Below are 25,340 nucleotides of genomic sequence, written 5' to 3' on the forward strand. Positions count from 1 at the left end.
CAACCTGTTTTAGTCCCACGGTGACAGATTTCGGTTACAAAGCTAGTAATTTATTTAATAATACTAAGGGATAATTACTTTACATTGAAAAGATTCGCCGGCTTCATTGTCGAATTTCCCGGCATAAGAGGGCGGAATTGATGTTTTTTTGGTGGAAGGAGTTTACTATTATTCCTAATTAGAAATGCATATATTCTTCTCCATACTAATCTATACAGCTCAAAGATTCCTAATGTAATATTATGCAAACTGGTTAATTAATTGCTCACTCGTGGCTCAGTCATTCATCGAACTAATCAAATTTAATTGATAATTAATTAACTGACCATATGATATGATATTTATAACTTTTCCGTGGTAGTTGTAACAGAATGTAGTTAATGTCTTTCTACCTTGACAGTCGTCTTGCCGCAATTTCTCAAGTTTTGTCTCTAGCGTGCCGGCATTGTGTGTGGTATTTCGTGAAATGTCCGGATGGACCGCCCCCAGCAGGTGTGAGAGTAGTTTTTCTTCTTTTTCTCAAAAATTTACTTCAGCGCCTATTCACATCCCCTTGTCTTACGTAAAAGTCAACAACCCGAAAATGGCATCACTTTGGAGCAAATTTTACTATAGGTACTGACACCAGTTTTTAATTTGGTTTCAGATGAGTGGCTCAGTTCCCTATCTTCCGCGTGTTAATATCTAGAATTACAACACATCTTTGTTACAATTTATGGCGTAGGCCCGGCACGTGATAATTTCGTGTTAAGTTGGGTATTTTTTTCTCGCTAAGTCTGCATATTTATTTGCTGTGTAACGTCACTCGGATGAGTAAAATATTCATTTTAAAAACTCTTGAAACTCTATAATACCACCTAAGACGTTTCGCGAGATGGCAGTTGTAAAGTTACGAGATTTTGTTTCTGCTATGACAATATACTGTATAACCGCATTCAAGGAGTTCACTATCACTAAAGTGTCTCTATTACTACTCTACAGTGAAGGGATCGAATACCAGTTAGTGGCATCATAATAAAAATTCACAAAGTCAATCAACGCGCGTGGAAATTTCTCTAAATTTATGTACGAACTAAAAACCTTAAATCATCTCCTAACACGCGTTACCATCTGTTTTTAACGTAACTAGCGCATTGAATTCCTAGATTGATAATAAAAATAATAATAATAATAAGCTAGGCTAATACGCAAGGCCCTTCCTAAGTCATCGAGCGATTTTTAAAGTCAATAAAATGAAATTGTTAAATTCGTTGGTCCTCCATAAATATGAAAGTTCATATTATCCACTTCGTTTCATGCGGTCCAAATTCAAACACAGTTCTTAGGTAGATCTATTTACGTCAGAATTTTTATTTCTAATTAGTTCACTTTTACTATGGCTACGACGATGACAAACATTTCAACGTTTGAGTCGGTAGTTGAAGCTATGGAAACTTTGCTGCAACTAATATACTGAATACTAAGGATGATGAAATTACCGAATAAGTAGATTAGTCCATTAGGAAAAGGGATAAATAAGCTAAACCGTAAACAAATTGAAGAAATTTAAAATCTTACAAATAGCTCGTACCGATAGGTCTTCGACCAAACATAAAGACGCGAAACTCGGACCAAATAGATCTTCGAGTGAAACACTAAATTAAATTAAATTAAATAAAATTAAATAGCCAGAAATTCCAACGGTAGACCGGTAGACCGAATACTAATTGATAATTTTTGCCAGTTGCGTATAATGTCGCTAATGTTTTATTTTCTGGTTTTTGCAGGAAGATCTGTTGATTCACGGCGACAGCGTGTACGACATCATCGAGAAGCAAGACCATCAAGTCATTCAGACGGAACTGTTGCGGACGCCGAGCCCTCTGTCGCTGGTGCCAGACAGTCGCATCTTTCTTTGTCGGATGAACGTCTCCAGGAATGCCCGCAGACAGATGCGATTCGGAGATCAAAAGGTAATGTTCCATTCTTGAATAGAGAAATGTTTTGTCTTCGCGTTGCTAACATTTTCCCGCTCTATGAAGCTTTAAAGCTACAATTGTACCACTTCTATTTTCGCGGTATTTAGCTTTAGTGTTGTCTCCAGTAGAGCTTTGTACACCGGATTACTAATTTTAGAACCCCTTTATCAGTTTTTACAAATGTTCCGTGATTTTACATAGGGATGCGCCGATATGTCGGCTATTCGTGACCGATATTAATCGGGTATTGTAATTAAATTTTAAATAAAATTTTGCGCACAAGACAAAATCGTAGTCAAAATTCTCTTCTTTAGATTAATTTTGCGCAAGTCGCTAACTATGTATAACAATATCTTTCTACCCTAGTGGTAACCCATGCATAGATTAATTTATCTGTGATTTCTCACAATTTATCTGTGATTTCTGAATTTTTATCTGTGATTTCTTAAAAATTTATCGGTGATTTCTCAAATTTATCTGTGATTTCTCAAATTTATCTGTGATTTTTCACAATTTATCTGTTATTTCTCACAATATGTCACTTTTTCTGTGGATAATCAAATCGATATGAATTCCAGTAATTTCATTTCCTTCATACTATAGTAGTATACCTTCATTTTTAAACACGCAGTTCAGCTAGTTATACACTGGTTTTAATTTAAATTTTCCCTTTATCGTTGGGTACATAGTGAGCGAGGTTAGCTTCATCTCGGAATATGAAAGTGGCCATGGATATTCGTTCGTTACTATTAATCTGAATACAATTCGCCTTGATGGAAATGTCTCGAGTTTTCGCTGAATGGTCGCTCTCACGCTGCGCGCCAAAATAGCGTAGCCCATCTGACTATTAAGTTACTATTTATTAAATTACAAACTTCACCCTGTCGGACCCCCTTCGAGCCAACCACCAGGTGGCGAATAACCGTAGTTTCTCGAATGTTCTTCCATTTTAACGTAACGCGTCTGTTTTTGTCATCAAAGAAAAGCCGCCGTGGGCCATTCCTTTTAAATCGCCTCCCATTGTGTTTGTTTTTTTTTATTATTTTTTCCAACTATCGTTTTACAAGGTGAGAAAAAGGTCTTTCCGCAGTTTCGTACAGTCAGAAGTATATAATATACCTCTTACGAGATAAGTAAGCATCTAGAACTTGAAAATGAAATACGTACCTTAGAACGGATGTGCACGCCTAACATTTACTGCCGGTACTACTCAGCCTAGTGATGCGGTACTTTACGGTCAATTTTGAGCTATGATCAAAACGTGGAAGTGGTTTAGAAAAGCGAATAGTTTTCACCTATTTATAAAACATGAAGTAAAACTGTCTAGGTACCTTAACTGTCTTATAAATCATATTTGTATAAGACGAAATAGTTCATTTTTTATATATTTTTGTTCCCCCGAAAGTCATTTTGAAAAGCGTGAACTTGCGAATAAACTTGTTCCAAACGACAAACTGATATATATCTCATATACTTCTGGTAGACTTAATTCTATGGCCCAAATACCTTTGGTCTAGAAACTGGGATGCGTATTCGAAATATCAAGATAGGAGAGTTTTTATTCTCCGCAACGAAGTGTCATGTCTTCTTGATAAATGAAGTTCGCGACGCCTTTTCGGCCGGTTCCCTTTTGTCTCTCTCAACTCATCTCATCTCATCTCATTCCGGCTCCCTTTGAATCGTATATAGACCTTTTTTACGCGGCTCATGCACGGAGGCTGACATTTCGGATTGGATTTAGCTTTCCCAGCGCAGATTTTAATTCGTAATGGCCACCTAGCCTATTTTCTTTTATTCTCTCTGGTTTTTAAAGTATTTTTATTATTAAATTAAGATTTTTTGGGAGTAGTTGCGCCGCGGTCTCCCATATAATCATTAATTTAACTCGTCCCTCGCAACAGAAAGTGAGAAAGAACGAATGAAAAATGAATTGGTTTTACTTTATTATATTTAACGAAATTTTCCTCGTTGGAGCGAGATGCTATGAAAAATAGTTGTTATAGAAATTGCGTTGTGTTTTCTTGAGCAGTACAATTGGATGCTACGCCATTTATTATACCGCGTGGTGGTAGATTTGATCCGCGTCTCTATTCGGAAAAATTTATTAAAATGGCAAATTTTAAATTAAAAATATTAAAGGGTAGTTTTCATATGACGTCATCATTTTTATAATTGAAAGGTAATGATAGAGTTGTTAATTTTCCGGAAAAATAAAATGCTGAAAATTTTCCAGAAAATTTTTCGCAAATCGGAAAAATAAAAAAATAAAAAGTTAATTACTTTTAAGGGTTTTTAATGTTTTTATCTTTTTATCGATATAAAATGTCTAATAATAGTAAACATACTGCAAAACATTAGTGTTACATTGTTAATCAGTATAAACTAGTCTAGAGGTTTAGTTTTACTTTTAGATTTGAAAAAATTAGGCGAAAATGCCGCTTTATTTAAATTTGCAAACAATATATTAGACTAACTTGCAAACTCAATGCAGAAGGAGTTGCTCCAGCGCGAAAAGCTGGGATCGAACCCGGCTCCTCTTGCTGCGAGGCGTAAGCGCTAACCACTCCGCCACCCCACTGTTTTAGAAATTAGTCAATTTTTAAAATCATGTATAGCAACCGACATATTAAAATATTTTGCTAGTTCTTAAAAATAGCGCTGGAGTTCTCTGTGAAAGCAAAAACCTTTTTTATCCGCTACCGAGAATTTCCGACTGTTTTGATCATTTTTCGATTAAGGGTATAATGGGATTTAGCATGGATGGCTTCGCGGTTCTTTGTATGTTTCAACGAGTCAATTTTGAATGAAGCTATCAGAGATTTCGAACAAAGACGAAGTCTGTTTTAACTGACGTTGAGATTCGATGAAGTTATAAAAGGCGAAACAAAAGGTGGCGCTCTTAATAAAAGGCCCTTTTCAATTTTTCATCGTTCGTTTCCTAATTCACTTTTCCCAGGCTGCAGCGTTCGATCTCATCACACACTCTGAATCCCCTGTCATTATAGCTTTGAACGTTTCGAATTGCTCACTCCGATATCCGGTTAGTTTGTAATAAATGAGATTTATAAAAATTATACACGAATCTCATCGTGTAAAGATCTGATTTGTACGTGACAGGGGCTCTATGGACTATTTTAGAAGGCCGAGGTATATATCTCTTTCACTCAAATGATTGCCGTGTTTTCATAAGCTTATAATTGTCTTTCGTATAAGTGTTTAGGCTCCATCTCTTTTGCGTGTTCAATTTTGACTAGATGGCCTATTCTACAATGACCACACATTTTTGATGGACTTCAGAATAAGTCGTTTGGGACTATAATGTTTCCTCATTTCTTAGGCTTAGTAAATTTTCCGAGATTAAATTGATACGCTTGTTTGGTTTAATATTTTGACAGGAACTATTTTACATGATTTTAAAACACGTTTATTCTTTTGAGCGCGCGTTTAATTTCAATCGTCATATATGCCGAGTAATATTTCAGGTATGACGTTATACATACTGCTTTAAGTAATTATTTCCACCAACTAGCGCACTTTAAAGTAACTGTAATTATGGACTTAAGGTTTTTTGTTTAAAATCGTCAACATTATCTTTTCCCAAACGGTAATTTATAATGAATTTAAATTAAATTATTAAATTTAATTTTTGGGTGTACACTTACTAAATATTTTCGCAATGAGTCACCGACAATCGAAATATAAGTAGCCTATCTTGCCTATTTGTCTGCTATTTTGAAATGGCCGTGCAACAGTAGATGTCACCTTTCAAAACTACCCAAATAAAGCCTGAATTTTATACAACTTCAATTCGATTTTTGTTAAAAGCTTTTAAGTTTTCAAAACAAAATTGTAGTAGATTTCACTTGACGTCGTAATATTTATAATAGAACGTATTTTTCCAATCTTACATTTGATCCTGCTTTTGAGTCGTAGCCGCAATATTGACTAACTTCCAAAAAAACTATACAAGTATTACGTTTTTGACATCGGTTACTTTTAATAATAGGCGCGTTTTTATTTTTGCAATTTATTAAAAGCCCGTACAAAAGCTTTTTGTTAAACCATTTTCAGCTTCGATTAAACCCATACAGAAGTAGAAAGCGTTCGAAAGAATTAATTAATCAAATCGCGAACCTCGCGTCCACTTTGACAGAAATAAGAGAGCAGAAAACCAAACACAAAAGGGTTCTTCGAACTCTGATTACGAATAGTAGATCGTGACAGTGATCAAACGCGTATTGTTCGACCCAAATAAATGGGAGCCATTTCTTTGAATTAATATACCTGTTCACTAATTAATAAAGAACTTCATTCAAAATGCCTCAGTGCGCGTGATGGTTTGTGTACGAGATTTGGAACGTTTTCATTTGATTTCTGTAATTTGAGTCCATTTTTTTTCAAAGAATGGGTGATCCTTTATAGGTTCGTAACACGTTCTAAACTTTCGCTATTTAATCAATCTTTAGTATTATCTCGGGGAATTCTTGTCAATAACTTTATGCACTTTATCACATAGAAAATGATTTTAGGTGCTGATTTCGGTAAATAATCATGTACCTACTGTTGTAAATTTGTTATACGAAATCACATACAAAAATCACGTTATTTCTCAATTTCACTAATCGAAATCACATACAAAAGTCACAAAAAAATCACTTTTTCTTTAGGAAATCACACTATTTCTCACTTTTTCTATAGGAAATCACTATTTCTCATTTTTTTATAGGAAATCACACGATTTCTCTTTTTTTTTCTATAGGAAATCACACGATTTCTCTTTTTTCTATAGAAAATCACACGATTTCTAATTTTTTTCTTTACGAAATCACATCCAAAATCGCAATTTTTTTTTCATTTTATATAGTATAACGAAATCATAAAAAGTCACACGATTTCTCACTTTTTTATACGAAATCACTAAAATCAAATCCCATAATTTCTCACTTTGTCTATACGAAATCATACTAGACAATATGCCATCTCTATACAAAATGGCACCACATATTTTTCGTGATTTCTATGTACGAAAAATCACAACCCCATACTTTTCCCAATTTCTCTACGACTAAAATAACGTTTTCGATTTCGAAATGAAGCTATTCTTTGATAATCTCTCGGTTGACGTCCCTAGTTTTCCATGATTAATTCCCGGATATATCGTCACTTAAATTGTTAAAAATTCCCTCAAAATTAATAATCTCATCGTTTCAACACGCTTAATTTAACAATCGTAAATTAATTAACTCTCTTCAGACTAGTCTCGGTTACGAAATAAAAATAATTATCGTCGGATGTAACTAAAAAACACACCACCGTGTACTTGGCGAGTAATTATCCAGATACGCGATACCCAACTGTTGAAAGACCACATCGTAAAAAAGGACACGAAAAGACGAACGATAACGAGCTCAAATTGGTAGCTATTATTTTTCAAACTGTTTAATTTCACGATATTATAAAGACTACGGTACGCTTTTAAGTCGAAATTAATCGTCGTAAAGTGGTGACACGATCGTACGTTCGTTATCAAAAATAATTCATTGTTTTTTTTTTCTACGTTTCGCGTTCCGACGTTACCTAACATTTCGATAAACGCGTTTTGAACCTTCTTTTCGACTGTCACGTAAATCTTTGGGACAATCGGACATTGTTATACGAATTCTAGGCTGGTGTACAACTCGTTTAGAAAATCCGTAAAGCGTTAAATCACGAGTGAAATTGTTCATTTCCGTTCATGGTCCACATTTGTCTTCAATATATAACATAAAATAAATTGGGGATTTTTTTTTCGTCTGTCGAAGAGGAGAAATTATGCCGGAGTCATCTCCCCTCTGCCTATATAGATTTATAATTTGATTTATGATGGTAACCTTTTCTGGCAGAGCCTCCTCTCTCGTCTCAACATCTGCTCATCCCTCTCTCTGGCTGTGAGAAATTGGTTAATATTGAGTTTGCCCTACATACAAATTGAACGCGTTTTTGCCCCTCCGAAGCTCGCCCGTGTGTCGTATTTACCGGTCTGTTAATATCTGCCATAAGCCTAATTGGGTCTGAATTGCTTTTTGTTTCTCTTTGGCGTGGACAGGTGGTGTTGGTGCAGGGCCATTTCGTCAGTTTCCTGCCCCTGTGCAGCCGCAACGAGCCCGTGTTCTTGGCCACCTGCACCCCCGTCGCCATGCCCGAGACGAGGGAATGCGTCGTCCAAGGCAGCACCAACGTCTTCACTTCCATCCACTCTATGGACATGAAGTTTCTTCACGTTGACCGCAAGTGAGTGGCTTACTAAAGCGATGGCTTTGTTTCAGTGGTACAGTCGAGAGGTTTCGAATATCCGGGTCATTACGACATTATTTAACCCTAGCAGGGCTGCCACTGGTCAGGGGAAAGTCAGGGAATTTAAAAAGGACCTAAAAATTCGGGGAAATTAAATTTATTTTGAAAATTTTGTAAAGGTGATCTAAAACACAAACTTTTTAAATTTTGCTTTAAAAACGTTTTAGTTGGAACGTAACGGTAATCAGAAAATATAAGCTGCATTAAATAAAAATGAAAAATAAAGTTAAAAATAGTCTAATTTTGTGGTTAATAAGGTCAGGGAAAACATCAAAAACTTTTGTCAAGGAAAATCTCTAATGGTCAGGGATAGCGTCAGGCAATTTGAGACTGAAAATATTGTGGCGACCCTGCCTGGGGAACGCCAAGTTAATAAGTGAGTTATATACAAATAGACCTTTTTAACAAAACTACGTGTACATCCCTTTCATTAAATGTTGACATTAAGAATGAACCAGGTATTCACTCTTGACTGTACATACTTCAATGTATGAGTACAACCAAGAACTGTGTTTATTTATACTTATTTACTTTGTGGTTTTGCTAAGTATATAAACACAATCTTGGTATAACAAAACGAACATATCTCTTTCTAATACATTCTATCGTAAATTTCCATTTTCACGCTATTCAAATAAAGTGGAATAGCCGTAGGTGCGTGTTTACTTTTTTGCACGTCAATTCTTTTCCTACTTCATATTATTTCTTTTCTAAATAGGCCAACCTATATATGACCAAAATTAATTATCAAATTACGTTGTAAAAATTAAATACTATACTTCGTTTGGGAAATTAACTGTCAGCATTCTGTTAAAGTTTATTTATGGGAAGAATTGAAAGAAATATGTATGAAAAATTGATAAGCAATTTAAAGTATATATCTTCTTAGATTTAAATAATAACCGATAAATTTTCCTTTGGCATTTCTGGGTGGTATATTTAGCTAATTTTATATGTTAGTAAAATGTTTCAATTAAATTACTCATTGAAAGTATTTTAAGTTTATGCAAAGGAAATTATATTTAAATAACTCAATTATTCAAAGACTATTTATAACCCATGAATAGATATACGGTTAATCCGAGACATCAAAGTTAATTTTCAAGTAAATTTATGAAGTTTTTAATATAAATTATTGTTGCAATTGACATTTATATACTTAATTTATTACGATTTCAGATAATTTGAATTTTGTTAAAATGAGTTTATCGACGATATAATAAGCACTGTCAATCTCTAATAATATAATAAACACTCTCAATCTCTTTAATAATAAACACTGTCAATCTCTATTATAATAAACACCTTCAATCTCTAATAATATAATAAACACCTTCAATCTCTAATAATATTATAAACACTGTCAATCTCTAATAGTATATACTGCCAATCTCTAATATTATAATAAAAACTGTCAATCTCTAATAACATAATAAAAACTGTCAATTTTTAATAATATATTAAACACTGTCAATTTCTAATAATATAATAAATACTCCCAATTTCTAATAATACACAACTTTATGAACAAATCTACTTGTAGAATTATCGAAAAAATGTAATAACTTTTCTACCTTTCCAAATATTAATAAATGAACGTTTGAATTTATTTTTTTTTACTAAATGTTTCTACCTGTTTTTTAATTTCAGTGGCGAATTTCATTTGGGTTGCACGAAGTCGAGCTTGCAAGGTCTCTCGTGGTACGAGCTGGTTCACTGGGAACATTTGAGGGAAGCGCAATCGAAACACAGACTCAGTGAGCTCTTTCGCTAAATTTCCTTCCTCTGCTCTAGCTATTTTGTTGCGATTTAGGGGCTGAAATCATTATATTTTCGTCCGAGTTACACGTAACGTCTTTTAAGTTTTGACCTAAACGGGAACCAAAAATGACCCTTTTCGCTTGAACGGAAAAAAACACCGTAAATGAAATAAACCCTTGAAAATTGTTAAATTGAGGAAAAACTATATCTCTTTTTTTATCATCTGTATATTCTACCCCCGTCCTCTAGTGCTTTTCTCGGCTGACCCCTTGACGAAACTTGTTTGAATAAGCGAGTAATTATAAGAATGACCGTAACTGTATTGGTCTGCATTACCCGAAGAGGCCCCCATCCATAATCTTTTCGTTTTATAATTTTATTATATGGTTTTTTTTAAAAACGGTATGGTTGCAGCTGGTAAGGGCATGACTTACCGGATCTGTATGGTCCGAAATAATTTTTACTTTTTATGGGGAGGAAAGAGAGTAGGTACCCCGCAAAATATCTCGTCCGTGACCTTTAATAAAGGTTAACCCACAGTTGGAACCTTTTCATTTTTTTTATTAAAATTAAATTAATTTATTTTTAAATTTAAAATTATTTAATTTTTAATTTTATAATATTTATTGATTTTTTAGCGATGAATGATTTTTTTCCAATCTAATCGATGGATACTTTACTTCTGTCGGTCATATAATCTAAATTTAAATGAAATATTAAATTATACCTTAATTTCATTTAATTAAACTTTTAGTACGTCATTAATGAACGTAATTTGCTTCTTAGTGGCGATAATTAGCTTATTTCCAGCAAATGACTGTCGATGCCATAATTATATTTATTTGTTTGTTGACTTGGACTATAGTCATCTTTCTAGAGTCGTTGTCAAATCTAGCAGATGACCGATTTTTATACTCCAGAAACCTTACTAATTAATAGTTCAGAAATGAACCTAAGAATGGCGCCACGTTTTAGGTTGTAACGGGCCATTCGCCATTACAGGGATTGGCTTATTGCCTGGAATTAGTGACTTATATACCTTTAGACCTTTAGGGTTTTACAGATAAATTTACTCCTTGGGATATTTGTATGGTCCAAACCTAACAAACTGTAGTTCATATATTTTTTAAAATTAAATATTATTTTTATAACCGGGAAACTTAAAACCCAGTAACCCGAAGGCCCATAATATGCTAATTAGATAATAACGAAATTTACTAAAATGCCCTATAGAATTTCCAAATCGAAATTGTGGGTGGCACCCTTAGGAAATATATTAAATAGGGTATCTACTTTCGCGAAAAAAAACTGGAAAAACATATTTTAACCCTATAACCTCGTCAAAAAATAACCGACCAAATTATTTCGATGTAATAATTATAATCATTCGTGATTTTAAAATCAAACTTTCTAAGAGCGTGTTAAATTGGATATGTAATGTTCTTAATATAATAAAACAAGGGAAAAGTATCGAGGTTTTTCAACGATTTTCTCTAGTATCGTAACGAGGGTGTAGTCGTGATAATGTAAAACCTCACGTCAAACATTCAATTTAGGCGCTGTTTTTAATCCAGGAAGAAAGAAAAACTGGCTCTCCCAACGCGCGCGCTAAAGGTTAAAGTTCATCCGCTTTATCTGTTTCGTTATTATTACAATTTTCTTTTTTTCTACGTTCGATTTTCCAGCGATTAATCAACCCCAGGGGATTGGCACGGGCTGTGTCATAAGTAACATATTATCATTAAGTATGACACTGAACGAATTCGGTTGACGCTAGTTTGACAACACGCTCTATTGTCTAGCTAGTGTGATGGCGATAAATACGATAACTACATTCAGATGTTAATAATATAGTCAATTTTATATTACATATTATATTATATTATATTATATTATAGTAAATTTATTATACATTATATTATATTATGTTATGTTATATTATATTATAGTAAATTTATTATACATTATATTATATTATGTTATATTATATTATGTTATGTTATATTATATTATATTATGTTATGTTATATTATATTATATTATATTATAGTCAATTTATTATGTTATATTATATAACATTATAGTCAATTTATTGTATTATTATATAGTCGATTTATAATATATTATATTATATATTATATTATATTATTTTATATTATATTAAAGTTATTTTATTATATTATATTATATTATATTATATTATATTATATTATATTTTATTTTATTATATTATATTTTGTTCAAGTTATTATATTATATATAAAACTTCTTTTAAATAGTCTATCGGCTCTTATTTCTCGGGCACCGTTACTTGACCCACACAAAGACTAGCTCTCGGCGAGGGGCTAACCACTCTTAGAAAGTCTGTACACCGGATTACGCTTAGATTAGCACTGCCAAAGGCAGGGACTTCAAAGATAACGCGTAATCACATTAGTACAGTCAAAGGTACGGCTCTGTACACCGATTACGCGGAGTGATCAGCCCCTCGGCTCTCGGAAATTTCTCAGTCGTTATCCACGTAATAATTTATATGGTCATACAATTATCGTCTGGAGAATAGAAAGTGTCATACTTACCGTTATTATGTTACTTGTGGCTTTGCGTATACAATCTTCATCTTCCTCGTCACAAAAATTGGGAGTACATTGTGGGTTGAATTCCTTTTGTTTAAACTGTAAAGCCGATAACCCCTTCTTATCAATGCCTGCCACCCTTTTCCCATTATTTAAAAGGCGCAATATCGTGATGCCTTTTTTTGCGTAACGTTATAACGGTATGTTTTCTAATTGAAAAATATATTTAAAGATTGGAAGAAAAAGCCGTGGCAGGTTACGTAGACCCGAGGTTCTTTTGTTAGTATTAAAACTTGTCCGTTTTTTTTTGTTACCAGAGGGAAAGTAATGGGGTTTTAATTATGGTCCGTTATTAAACGCCGTCTGGAGGGTGTTTCGTTTGAAATTAAATCCGCCTTCTAATAATACCTACTCCATCAACTCGTCGTATATTTTATAAGTGTGTAAATGTTTTTAATATGGATTCTATTGTATTCGGTGTAGAAAATAAATTTACTTAAACCACCCTTAAGATAATTAAATTGATTCATGTTTTTTAATAATATCGTCCGCCATATCAATTAAATTTATTGCCTAGATCGATATTTTTGGAATTTCTTTCGTATAATTTTATGAATTTAAAAATACTGGGTGGTATCATAAGTAACATATTAACCACAGGTATAGGACACCAAAATGGTTAATGCTTCAGTCATCTAATTCTTTTTATAATATTGTTAGCTATATCGATTAAAGTTATTGATTGGATAGATATTTATGGATTTTTTCTATACGTTTATGGATTTAGTAGTGCTGGGTGGTATCATAAGTATCGTAATTGACAAAAGTATGACACGACGAATTTATATATTTAATTTGAATATTTATCGTGTTAAATAATATTTAGTTTTCGTATATACGATAAATACGGGTTTGATCCCAATTGTTGTATTCGGGCCCGACGAGAGTGGGGGAGGCTTGTACAAATTTCCAGGGCCCGTTCAGTCTGCGGCCCCGGTTTCCTCAAACAAGGTACATTTCCCCCCAAAAACGTACAGTAATCTATAATAATAATGGCATTTATGCGACCCGAATTAATTTTACCGAGGTCCTTTCTCGACGACCACGCGTACATTCAACTAAATCCAATTTTAGTTTATTTTAATATTTAATTTATATAAAATTTTGGATGAAATCACTCAATCAATTTGTCTAACTTTCTAAACAGTTAATGAAGCGTTACTTTAAAAATATTTATCTATTATTAGTATTAATGTATTTCACCGAATAACACCATCACAAGGAAAAGGGAAAAAAGGTTATTTCTTAAATTTGGCCCCCTTGGCTGATCTCCAATGTCGATTAAACCTTTTAAGAATTCATTCGGGTTTCGGATTGTGCGCTTTAGGTAGACACGGTTTCAAAAGCGTGGGCGAGCGTCGATAAATAAGAAAGACAAGGCTTATTAGGGATCGCGCCAACCGGTTTGACAGCCGCTCCAATACCTTTTAACGGCCATTTTTTTATCATTTCCTATTCGCGAAACTAAGCAGTTCTACATTTAACCGAAATGATATTTCGCCAAATATTTATCCGCCACTACTCAATCATCATAATAAAGATTCCAAATTTTGACTGGCGCCTATTCCTTTCGAATAATGATAATAATAATATTAGGAATGCATTTATTTATCCGCGGTCATCATGGAGATGTATTCGAGTGAACAGATAATACGCGCACAGCACCCTGTCCACATTATCTGTTATTCCGAATACATACTTGGTGCTCTGTAGGGCGCATCTTCTCGTTGGTGAAGTTTTGGTAAACGCGCGCGGATAAAAAGGTCGCGTTCGTGTTTCAAATTTAATAAGCAAAACCTAGTTTGACCCTTCCTTTAAGAGACGTTGATGAGGGTGAACTTCCTTCATTCCAAACCATTCAACGCTCTCAGAAATTAAATTTCCAGACCATTCGTTCGAAGAGTTTAATTCCTTTTTAATCTAGTTTTTAGAGTGATATTTTTGCTATAGGGTCTTTTAAATTTCGGTTTTTGATTTCGCTGACATACGTTCCAAATGGTACCGTTCGGACTAATTTTGTTATTGGAAGGAAAATGTGAAAATTGGAATAGGCTGTCTGGTTAGTTATCACTAGAAAGTATGGTATACGATGACCTTCGTCACCTAACCTAACTTAACCCTAAACCAAATTGGACGTAACCCAACCCTAAACCAAATTGGACGTAACCTAACCCTAAACCAAATTGGATGTAACTTAACCTTAAACCAAATTTGACGTAACCCAACCCTAAACCAAATTGGACGTAACCTAACCCAAAACCAAATTGGACCTAAACTAACCCTAAACAAATTGGACCTAACGTACCCAAACGTGACCCTAAACTCAACACATCCTAACTTATCCTAACCCTCAGCCCACCTCAACCTAACCCGAAAACCAAATTTACCATAACTATAAACTTATCGGGAATTAGCGCCTATAGTATTGTCTAACCACGCTTTTTATTTCGTCGTGTATCCTTCTTTACCAAATTCCCCTTAAACGCGACTGCGTTCTAAAATAGTATACATTAGATCTTCCATAAACCCAATGCGTAAAGAGATGTGTAGGTTTTTATTTAAAATGTGAATCTTCTTTCCGCAGTAACTCAGTCGGAACAAGAACGATCGTGCATCCTGCTGTTGAGGTTGCAGACGGGTCCTGGAAAATGGATATGGACGCACGTGGTTCTCCAGGTCAAGGATGGATCGGATAGTTCTCAACAACCAGTCATCGTCTGCACCAACCAAGTCTTGAGGTAGATGATTAGTCAATTTTGATCAGTCGCCTATAATTACTGATAGTTACGTGTGGATCTCTACGTAGAATTGACGTCAATACCCAAAAACGATAAGTCTTTAAGGGGGAAGACTACAGTGGCCATTGTCTATTTTCGCGCTATTTCAAGCTGAACTCTTTTAATTTAGTATTTTTACTTAAAAAATTAATATTTTAGTGTAAAACAGCCTCTGGTTAAGTGACTAAAATAATTTTGATAATTTTAAATTTAAAAGTAATTAAGTTATTACGTTTTAATTCGGACCCCCGGAGCTAAACAAGTTGGGCAAGCGCCCAAACAACCCTTTAGTTAGGACCTTATATCTCGTTAACTATTAAAATTATAATTATCAAAATTATTTTAAGCACTAGAGGAAGGTTCAGCCTAACAAGAAAATATAATTCAATTATGTAATAGTTAAAAAAGAAACGTTCAGCTTAAACGAAAAAGAGGCTTTTGCTGTATTCTTCCCCCTTAAAACAAATTATCAAACGCTTGTCCTCCTTATGACGACGATGTAAAGAGCGCGTAAAGACCTAATATCGAGGCATTATTCGAGAAATGGCTCTAAGAAAAAATTATTATTTTAAAAATTGGGAACCGAAACACTTATGTGAAAAACAATTTTAAACTTATGTCATTACGTATTAAAAATGGTGCTACATTATACGATATCCCAAAATATGGTTGAAAATGGGGCGATTCCTATATAACAGATAAGCCCTTAGGATACCATAATGATTGATTATTAGTCGCTTCAAGCCTTCCTTCGTGAACCCAGGGTCACGGAATTTACCGCGCCAGATGAACTACATTTTAATTTGGAGAGTCGATCAGTCACCGCATTCTTCGATCGAAGGCGAAGAGTCTTACAAACTTGCCGTTGACTGAAGTGCCAGGTGTCCCTCTCGAAGTCCGGGGAGACTTTGTAGCAATATATATATTTTTTAGTAATTAGCCTAGTTACGTGCTTCTTCTGGCGTTCTCTATTGTTTTATCGCGGGACGGGGTGATCTCGGTAGCCCCCAAATCAGACCCCACCCCTTGTTCCAATGGCGTTTGAATACTTATGAATTTACTTTGGTGGCGTAACGAAGACGCTCTTAAATATAATTAAATTTAAATTTTACGCGGAGGGTGACCTACATTATATGCCATTGTAATTACCGCGATAAGCTTACATCTTTTGATTGGATATCTTGCTAGATGGTTTAAGAATATCAAATTTCTTGATTTCGCGCTTTTCCTTAAGCATGCATTTATCTTTTATCGTAATTATTCTCGGTGCAGTAGGAGTATCGCTTTTGTGGTAACTTGGTGCTTTTTCACAAATCTGATGGATACATTTGGTTCTTGTTGTTTAACTTGTTTCTGTCCCATCTTGCTCTACTAACCCGTTTTTCATTTCCGTCCCATATTGCTTTACTAATCCGTTTTGCATTTCCGCCCCATCGAGCTTTACTAACCCGTTTTGCATTTCCGCCCCATCGAGCTTTACTAACCCGTTTTGCATTTTCGTCCCATCTGGCTTTACTAACCCGTTTTGCATTTCCGTCCCATCGTGCTTTACTAACCCGTTTTGCATTTCCGTCCCATCGTGCTTTACTAACCCGTTTTGCATTTCCGTCCCATCGTGCTTTACTAACCCGTTTTGCATTTCCGTCCCATCGTGCTTTACTAACCCGTTTTGCATTTCCGTCCCATCGAGCTTTACTAACCCGTTTTGCATTTCCGTCCCATCGTGCTTTACTAACCCGTTTTGCATTTCCGTCCCATCGTGCTTTACTAACCCGTTTTGCATTTCCGTCCCATCGTGCTCTACTAACCCGTTTTGCATTTCCGTCCCATCGTGCTCTACTAACCCGTTTTGCATTTCCGTCCCATATTGCTTTACTAATCCGTTTTGCATTTCCGCCCCATCGTGCTTTACTAACCCGTTTTGCATTTCCGTCCCATCGTGCTTTACTAACCCGTTTTGCATTTCCGTCCCATCGTGCTTTACTAACCCGTTTTGCATTTCCGTCCCATCGTGCTTTACTAACCCGTTTGGCATTTCTGTCCAGATTTTCTATTCCATCGTACTTTGCTAAAACATCCAGTTTTTATCTCTGCTTCTTAACTTCATCGAATGCAAATCCAATATTAACCCTCCCGAAAATGTCCCATTATACAAAGTGTTAATTGAAAATCCGCGTTTGTTCGAATTGCAGCGAGCGAGAGGCGTCCGTCATGCGGGCCAATAGTTGGCTGTACCAGTTCTACTCTCTACACTCGAAGATGCATTATGGGCTAGCCTACGACGCCCACGCCACCCGCCTGCCGACGCCGGCCTACTACTCGGCCATGCTGCCCTTCCACCACGCGCCCACTTCGACGGAGACGAACGCCCACCATCCGCACCATCACCATCATCCGACCTACCACCTGCCGCCACCGCCAGCCGCTCCTCAACCGCTGAACGGATCGTCGCACCAGAGTGTCTTCCAGCATTACGGAGGCGCCGCCACGTCCCACCAGAGTCCCTTGGCGACGCCCTACGGCCACGGCGGTATCGGGGTCCCGCCGGAAGTGCCTTCGCCGCGGTGGCCCAGCCTGAAAAGACCGGCTTCCCCGGACCCGCCGAACTTGGAATTATGCAAGAGTTCGTTCCAGCCGCACCCTCCGCCCCCGTCGCGCCCATCGTACGGGGTGTATTCTACAACCCCGTTGAGCGGCGGCGGCCTTTCAGTTCCTTCGCTCGGTTCCGTCGTTCCCGGAACGGGCTACTTCGGCGGACCCCAGTTACTGTCTTCGGTGCCCTATCCGACCATCAGCCGATTTAGAAGTCAGAAATCGTCCGTGTCCGAAGACGAGGTGACCGACGTCGAACAGTCCTTGACTCCGACCAACACCGAAGACGTCTCGAACATGATATCGTCCCCGAATTATCGCGACGGAACGGTGTACCATCCGGCGCCGCACTCGTCCGGTTCGCTCGGTTCCGGGTTCCCGCACGCCGCCGACCCCAACGGAAACCGGCGGATGAGCGACGCCTTCGAGGCCATCTACCGGAGAGACGACGCCTACTACGACCGAACGCCCGATTTCACCGGAAAACTTTACCCGTTAGAATCCGCGAATCTGACAAATCTGGAGGCGACGAAGGAGAGGGGATTTCAACCCATAGTTCAATGTCACAACCACGACAAGAAGTCATCGTCGCATCAATGGACTCTGAACGGCAGTCCCCGTTACTTCCCGCAACACCCGTCCGAGGCCCCGGCCACGATGGGCAATAAAGATTACCGTTCCTATTCCGACAAAGACACGCCGTCCATCCACGAAGGATCCCCCTTCCCCGTGTACGAAGAAATCGGGAGAGCCGTTGATTCCGGTCACTCCTCCCGACCGCCGTCCCGCTCCTTGTCCCATTCCAGAGACAGTCGGACCAACAGCTCCAGCAAGCCGGGATCGCCCTGGTCCTCGACCAGCCTGGATAGTAGTTACAGAGACGCGCCTGTTCAAAACAACTGCGGTGTGGCCCGTGACGCCTCCAACGGGACGGCGGTGGCGCCCAAAAGACGCCACGATAAAAGCAGCGGACCCGGGGACCGTAAAACGCCCGCTGAGTCTGGTGGCCCGGTTAGGCTTCATAAACTCAAAGAGGAGTATACGAATTACTAAAATCAAATTCACTTCGGCCTATAGGTATCAATATTAACTAGTTCTAAATTTCTTTATTACGATCAAGAAAACCTTCATTTTCCAAAAATTTACTTTCTGGTTCGTTATTGCACCTAGTTTATTGTATTTTCTTACTCTAACTCGGTGAAATGACAATGTACTGCGTATTAACATAGTATGAAACCAGTGTTTTTTTTTGTTTTTTTTTGCAAAATGGCAGCGCCCACTTTTTTCAGCGAAATAGAGTCTATATGGGTACAAATCCCACGTTATTTTATCTAGCGGTGAAGATCGGGGAAACAATTGAGATGGCGAAAATAACCTTTTTTTCCCCCGTCCATTTTGGGTTTTTCGTGAACTTACACTGGAACTTTTTTAATCTAGTTTTTCGATCGCTTTTTCGAAGCGAATATATTTTTTCCCTGAACCCAAATATACGTAACAAAACCTCTCGTCTCGATCTTTAGAAAATTTCTAAAGAAAGAGAAAAGAAAAGAAAGGTTCAATGTTTATTTCTCACGGAAATTTAAGAGTTTTGAACCGAGCTCGAAAGGCCATCAAGCCACGTCTTACTGCGCCATCTATAATCCAGTTTTCCCTTTAGATTTTAGATACCCGAATGCTATGATTTCAGTTTGGACAAATATACTACGGGACCCGAATCTAGTTCTTTTGCCGCAGCGGCGTTTGTAGCGCCACGGTGGCCGATTTTGGAAAGATTTCTACTCAAATAATAAACGATATCTATATCTTTAGATTGTCATTTAACGTTTGAGCGCCAACGTTTCGCGATTCTCTCGGAAAGAGCGCTCTTGGCCGATGCGATTTCAAGAAAAGGGTTGTTGCTTAAGATTCCAGTCCTTTAGTTTATTTGTCCAAAATTTGTAATAACTATTTTTTCTTGCAGGATTTTAAATTGTCAAACAAATAATATTGATACCTAAGCCTTGGTAATTTTTAAATTTGAATTGATATTTTTGGAAGATTCGTTTTTCCTTTAATACGAAAATGGTATGGCATATTGCCAGGCGGTTTTTTTAAATTGTGCAATGTATAAATCTCATCGCTTTTGCGCCGTCGGTTGGGGCTTATTAGCTTAAAGGGGCTTTAGACTTCGTCTACATAAACGAAACAGTACTGCGGACAAGCAAGTAGCTTATATCTTTTAGTAGAACGATTACACCAGGATAGTTTTAGTCTCAAATTTCAAAACAACTACTTTTTAAATAATAGTATATTTTACGGTCTGATACATTAATTTGCCATTATTAAATAAATTAATAAATATTATTATTATTATATTTTTATAGCGTATTAAATTTTCAGAAGGCCTTGGCCTTAAGCGAAAATTAGCTGCCGAAGGAGATTCCTCGCACAGCGCCAAGCTCGTTTGCGGCGTATGTGTGAACTTCATTCATAAACCGATAGATAATTTGTTTCGTATGTCGACGCTGTTTATAGCCCCTTTAAATGTGGGAATGACTAATTAATTTAATTAATCTAAGCAATCGAAACCTTACGAAGTATAATTCGTGCGAAGGCTTAATTACTAAAATTCGTATCTTAGACTAATTTAATAGATTGGGAAAGCCCTTTTAAAATCGCTTATTGGTTGGAATTATACTAATTTTAACGAAATTATGCTTGCAAGGTATGATTGTGAGTGCTTGTAAATAGTTGACTATCGCCATAATTACAGAGGCCAAATATTAAAATAAAATTAATAATAATGATAATTTCTATAACGATCAGCCGGCCTGCCTCTCATTTGTAAAAATAATAAAAAAAGAACACGCAATTTTATAAAATTCGTATTATTTTCACGCTAAAATATTATTATGTGCGGTTGGACTACCTCAAATGCGTTGTGTTACCATCGATATAACAGTGGGTGTTTAAAAAAATCGATTGACAAAATAATGCCAGAATCGATTGGTCCAGTACATTTCGATAATTATAGAAACGGTGTTTTGTAACTTATTAAATATCGCGTTGTATATTTCACATCATCGTTAAGAACCTTACAAAAAATATAGTGATAAAAGAAAAAAAGGTTGTGCCTTATATTATGTGTGTACTTAAACGTATAACAACGAAAAAATGTCTTTTTTTTGCGAAAAGCCACAAGTGATAAGGATGCTTATGTGTTTCCGTCCCAAATGTTGTTTTTTTCTTAATTGATCTTACATTTGTCACCACATTTGGAACATTGTGTGTGTTTTTTCATTACGCACATTTTAACGAAATGTGTAACAATTTGAATTCTAATAATAGGACATTATAATTAACTTTATAATTTTTGTTTTAATTGACGATGATAGAATTTTCCGTGTAGATTTTTTATAGTGGTAGAAAACCAACCTCGACCAAAAACAGTATTGTTTACTTTTTATTATTAATTATAATGACGAAACCTTTTTTCTACCTTACCCCTGTCCTTACACCCCTGAAAAAAAACTGTGAGATACGAAAATAAATTATTGTTGAATATAACTACGTATCTTGATTGGGTTCAAAAACGGAAATTTTTTTGTGATCTGAATACAACTTCGAATGAGCACATATTACTTACGATTATTACATATTAAGATCGATGTACCCTATTTGGAGATCATGAGTACCGCGCGGCGAATCTGGCGGGCGACTAACTAAACCGAAAAGAGAAGCTAACCCTAAACATTAAAAATTTCAAAACGCGTTGCGTAGCAACCGAAAGCCAAATAGTGCGGGATATTGTTGGAGAATGAAATGTACGATACGATAGGTGGTTTTTATTAACTTTAACTTATCGTACACAGTGTTGTCACGTCAGGGAATTTAAAAATAGGCCTAAAAAGTCAGGGAAAGGTCAGGCAATTTCAACTTTTAAACGTCAGGGAAAAGTCAGGAAATTCAATTTTCTCTTGACACTTTTTGAAGGTAATTTTACTCTAGATCTATGACAAATTCTATGATTATCATTTATTTCTTTGAAAGTTTGGCTAATTTTTTCAACATTGCAATGACCGTTTTACTGAAATATAAGTCCATTCTATTTATTAACTTCTGATAAAAGTAAAATATAAAATGTTTTGGCCTTAAAATGGTCAGGGAAAACCAGGAATAGTCAGAGAATTTGAATCTAATTATTTTGTGGCAACCCTGGTACATTTTTCAAGTCACTCTAAACTATTCACAAACTAACCACCAGTTTTATCATGACTTACATAATAACCAAATAAGTGTGACTAAACTTTTATAGGTCGATTTTCTACATTTTTGTTCAAATTCAAAATAGCCTTAAAATGAACAATTGACGGATTTTGAAATGACGTTTTAGCGCGCGACACTACAGGTACATGTCTTGGGCACACAGCCTTCTTTGCGTGCTTTTTTGACCATAACATGTAGAGGTATTTTCACGCGCAAAATGAATTTTAAAAGCCGTCAATTTTGCGCGGCGATACTGTCTTACTGGAAAAACGATTGATATCAAACGATCGTTTTAAAGTTTATTTCGAAAATTGTTGATTTTTTAAAAATTATTTACAAATATGACTCTAATTGGATTTCAAAATCCGATGTTATGTAGGTCCTAGAATCAGCAAAGATTAGCCCATTCTACTGTCGACTATGTTGAAAAAGTTGTTCTTTATTTTAATCGGATAACGATCTGTGATTTTGGGCGTTGAGTAAAGCTAGTGTAACCCTTTGACGTCATTGTACTCCAATTCGGTCCTCGTGAGTATAGGTTGGTGGAACGTAGCCAAAAATATAGGTAAACATATTTTCAAGAAAGAATACTTTTCGTCAGTTTTTGCACCAAAAGTTAACACTTTTTTTTACCAAATAATTTAACTATTGGTCTGCCACACGAATACAGCAGCTCCAAACTCGACTTTTAAGCCGATGACTGTGACTTCACAGACGAACAAATTCGATTACTCCTCTTAAACGTTTGCTTTTGAGGAAGAGTAGAAAGTGTAACCAGAATTCTTTGCTCTTTTGTAGTTCATGGTGTAGAGTAATTCTCATCACAGAAACAGGCGCATAGTTTTAATTTACGGGGAAAAATGTACACCTTAGAATTCGGGACAGGGGAAAAGCTCGATATAGGTAAAAAGTGTACACTTTTAGATCTGGAATACGCGAAAAAATCTATTTAAGTTAAAAGGTTTACATTTTTAGATTCGGAACAGGCTTAAAGTTCGAATTAAGGTAAAAGGTCTACATTTTTAGATGTGGAATACACAAAAAGTTCGATTTAAGGTAAAAGGTTTACATGTTTAGATTCGGAATACCCGAAAAGTTCGATTTCAGGTAAGTGTACACTGTAGATTCGGAAGAGGCGAAAAGTTCGAATTCAGGTAAAAGGTCTATATTTTTAGATGTGGAATACACGAAAAGTTCGATTTAAGGTAAAAGGTTTACATGTTTAGATTCGGAATACCCGAAAAGTTCGATTTCAGGTAAGTGTACACTGTAGATTCGGAAGAGGCGAAAAGTTCGATTTAAGGTAAAAGGTCTACATGTTTAGATTCGGAATACCCAAAAAGTTCGATTTCAGGTAAAAGGTTTACATGTTTAGATTCGGAAGAGGCGAAAAGTTCGATTTCAGGTAAAAGGTCTACATGTTTAGATTCGGAATACCCAAAAAGTTCGATTTCAGGTAAAAGGTTTACATGTTTAGATTCAGAAGAGGCGAAAAGTTCGATTTCAGGTAAAAGGTTTACATGTTTAGATTCGGAAGAGGTGAAAAGTTCAATTTAAGGTAAAAAGTGTACACTTTTACATCTGGAATACTGTACACTAGCTTATAGATCTGGATTACGTCAAAAATGCGATTTAGGCTAAAAATTGTACTCTTTTATATTCGGAGCAGGCGAAAAGTGTACTCTTTAAGTTCCAGAAGAAGTAAATCCATCTATGGCGACCTCGACTGACTCCCAAGATGACGTACCCCCATAAGTATCCACCTGTTGAAAAACATTATTTGTTTTTCACAGGTAAAGATATTGTAACTAAGATAAGCGCACCCCCGCCGATAAGCGGGACACATCCAGCCGTTATTTTGTACAAACTCAGAGTCGTATTAGACTTTTCGTACGATCTCTTCAAAAATCGTTGTTAGTTGGAAAACAATACTTTAATATTTGCAAGTAGTGAAGGGATCATCCGCGAGGTTAGGCAAACAAGTTGGCGAATCGCGTCGAAAAAGCGCCAGCTAAACAAACCAGGATATAAAAGCGAGACCCCCTTTAGTTTTTCGATAATGTTCTGACGAACGTTAACGTTGATAGAGAGAAGTTTGATTTAAAAGGCGCGTAGCGGAAGGTTTGGTCGGCGGGGGTCCGGTGTCAGATGTCCCGCTAGGTCCGACCCCCGCCGCGGACGAGCGCGCCTAGTCCGCTCTCGCCCGTCCCTCGTCAGGAAACATTCTTCGGCGGGTCGCGCCAACCGAACCCGCCGCTTTTGACAAGCAGAATCGCGGACGGGGGTCTGCGCGCTTCAGCTGGACTGCAGCGAAATTCTCTCCGGGATTACGGGCTGATGATGACGGCGAATTTAGTTCTCGCATCGAAAAACAACGGCTTTATCCCGTAAGAAACGGGTTCTCTTCGCGATCTGTATTAGAAAGATTTATTTCATGTTTTTATTTTTATTATTTACTCGGGGAAATACGATTATCCGTATTATAAGGTGTAGTATCTCTTCTTATTCAAATTTTAACCAATGATTATTTAACTATTTCGATTTTTATATATACTTAAATTATAATTTAGCATTTACAAATGAACCAAAGAAAACCAAGGATAAAGCACTAGGAACGACAGTACGATAGTTAGAAAAATTGTAATTGAACACTGCCATAACTGTCTCAACGCATGGCACCGTACCCGATATAACCAACTGGTTAATGACAATTTTAAACAATTATACGTTGGTTACATAATAATTTCCCGTTTACTTTACGGCCTATATATAGTGTCTATAGAAGAAGACTTTTAAAACAAATTGCGATAATTTTAGCTTTTTTCATGTGTATGACTAAAGAATTAAGAAACTCGATCTTTTGGCGAAGATCAAAGTGTAGTAGCGGATATACTTAATTATTGAATTAATTCGATTAATTAATGTTGTTTTGCCGACTGTAACCGTCGAGAACCACAGTCAGGGTATCATGAGATAGTATACCAAATGTGGTCAACCTAAGTTGAAAACTGTAGATTCTTATAGCGGACAAACATATA

At 36.3% G+C, this 25,340-nt stretch overlaps 1 protein-coding gene across 1 annotated transcript in view; it reads left to right on the forward strand.

Moving 5' to 3' along the window:
* Positions 1 to 19,110, forward strand: part of dysf (neuronal PAS domain protein dysfusion) — a 103,137-nt gene extending 84,027 nt beyond the window's left edge. Inside the window, exons 5-9 of the mRNA XM_090179339.1 lie at positions 1,767 to 1,952; positions 8,044 to 8,228; positions 9,942 to 10,048; positions 15,273 to 15,426; positions 17,658 to 19,110. Coding sequence (XP_090035465.1) covers positions 1,767 to 1,952; positions 8,044 to 8,228; positions 9,942 to 10,048; positions 15,273 to 15,426; positions 17,658 to 19,110 — 2,085 coding nt within the window. The remainder of the gene's footprint in view (positions 1 to 1,766; positions 1,953 to 8,043; positions 8,229 to 9,941; positions 10,049 to 15,272; positions 15,427 to 17,657) is intronic.
* Positions 19,111 to 25,340: the final 6,230 nt, after the last annotated feature.

Source organism: Leiobunum rupestre, chromosome 6 (assembly GCF_980474605.1).
Source record: "Leiobunum rupestre chromosome 6, qqLeiRupe1.1.hap1, whole genome shotgun sequence".
In the NCBI taxonomy this organism is placed as follows: Eukaryota; Metazoa; Arthropoda; class Arachnida; order Opiliones; family Sclerosomatidae; genus Leiobunum; species Leiobunum rupestre.